Here is a 1,715-nt window from a genome sequence, read left to right on the forward strand (position 1 = left end):
GTCAACATTTAAATGAAATTATCTTCAAAAAGTAAATGTCATGAACCAATCTAACGTTTCAAATAAAGAACCGATGAGATTTTGCAAATTTTATGCGTTTTYTTTTTTAAAAAAGTTATCAAGCTCTTAAAAAATCACCCGATATATATGTATGTATGTATTATCAGGATCCGGGTGACTGTCGGTTCGTCTCTCCGTCTTTTCGTCTGTCCGTGCAAATTGTAAATTGCGTAAAAATTGAGATATGAAACTTGAGAATAAAACTTAGTACACATGTTCTCTAGCAAAAAAAAGTAAGGACGAGTTTATAGATGGGAGTAATGGGACCACTGCCACGTCTATAAAACGTCATTGTTCAATTTGCATCACTTATCTCCGGACCTAATTGAAATAGGTAACAACGAATATTCATATATAGTGATATTTTCTCATGCCCATGGTATAGTGCGACAATTGTTTAATATAATTTAACACCTGGAAGGTATTTCCCCAGCTTTAATCCTTGCAAGTGATAAGAGGTATGAATTGATCGGTCATACCCGAAATTAGCTCTTCCTTACTTGTTTTGTTTGTACTTTCTGCTTTTATTTGATGCTGCTCAGAGTTTAATGTTCACACTCCTGTTTCGATACGCTGGTACCCCGCTGCTTCTCGGTGACAAGGAAATGTGTCAAAGAACCAACTCTATACGTATGTACATATATACATTCATACTTATTTATGTATACACGAGTGTTATATTGAAACGATGCTGTATCATATGTAAGTGGGAGGGTCAAAGGCGGGGTGGGTGGCGCTGGGAGTTCTCATTTTCTCTTATTAATCTGTTCGCTATGCTATTGGTAGTAGTACATGTAGCCGAAAGCTTAGTTTGTGTAAGAGTTGTTGGCCCTGAGAAAAATTATGAACTTACCACTGTAGTAACTGCTGTCGGAATATCCGTATTTGCCGGCTGTGCGCCCACCCACAGGCATTTTTTGTGCGAAATTTCGTACGACCAAAAACGAAATGAAACAGAGTAGTGTGTGGCTAAGACAATGCAGCCAAATGAATTTATAGACTAGAGGCGTTAGCGGACCGGCGTGCTAACGGTTATGATTCCTCTGTTTGCCAACGGTGACAGCTGACAACTGTGGGAAGAGCGTTTAGTTTCTAGCCTCACTCAGTAGTTAATAGATGTACTATATAGTTTGTGTTGCTGTTGGATTTGTGCTTACGTTGTGATTGACGAGACTGACGCTGACAATGTGCCTTTAAGAAGTCGACAGCGCTGCTGTAGTTGAAAGCTATTTTCGCCGATGCTGAGCTGCCAAGCGTTGTGCACCCTGTGGCCTTTGCAAATACTTGTACTTCCCTCCTTTTACCGCCGTTGCCGCTTGTAGCTTCCCCACTTAGTGTTAGCTGCTTAGATTCTGTTGTTGCTGTTCCGTGGAAACGTTTGTAACTATATGGTTCTCCTTGATTATGAGCTAACAAACGCTTTTATTGTGATCCTTGTGAATTGTTGTTGCCTCTTCTGATGATTTGACTTTGCCTGTCGAAAATAGATAGAATAGACCAAAATTAATGAACTCCATGGCAGCGATAGTCATATAAAATAAAACTTGGTCATAAATTGTAGAAAAGAAAAAAAGTTTATATGTGGTTATTAACCATATACCATGAATTATGTATGTACATTTTCCTCAATTTTTACTTTGTAGAAAAGAGAATTA

At 38.4% G+C, this 1,715-nt stretch overlaps 1 protein-coding gene across 1 annotated transcript in view; it reads right to left on the bottom strand.

Annotated features, from left to right (window-relative positions):
- Positions 1-974, bottom strand: part of LOC108968415 — a 6,604-nt gene extending 5,630 nt beyond the window's left edge. Inside the window, exon 1 of the mRNA XM_018932453.1 lies at positions 914-974. Coding sequence (XP_018787998.1) covers positions 914-974 — 61 coding nt within the window. The remainder of the gene's footprint in view (positions 1-913) is intronic.
- Positions 975-1,715: the final 741 nt, after the last annotated feature.

The sequence above is a fragment of the Bactrocera latifrons genome, unplaced genomic scaffold (assembly GCF_001853355.1).
Source record: "Bactrocera latifrons isolate USDA-ARS-PBARC rearing strain unplaced genomic scaffold, ASM185335v1 scaffold_215, whole genome shotgun sequence".
NCBI classification, from domain to species: Eukaryota; Metazoa; Arthropoda; class Insecta; order Diptera; family Tephritidae; genus Bactrocera; species Bactrocera latifrons.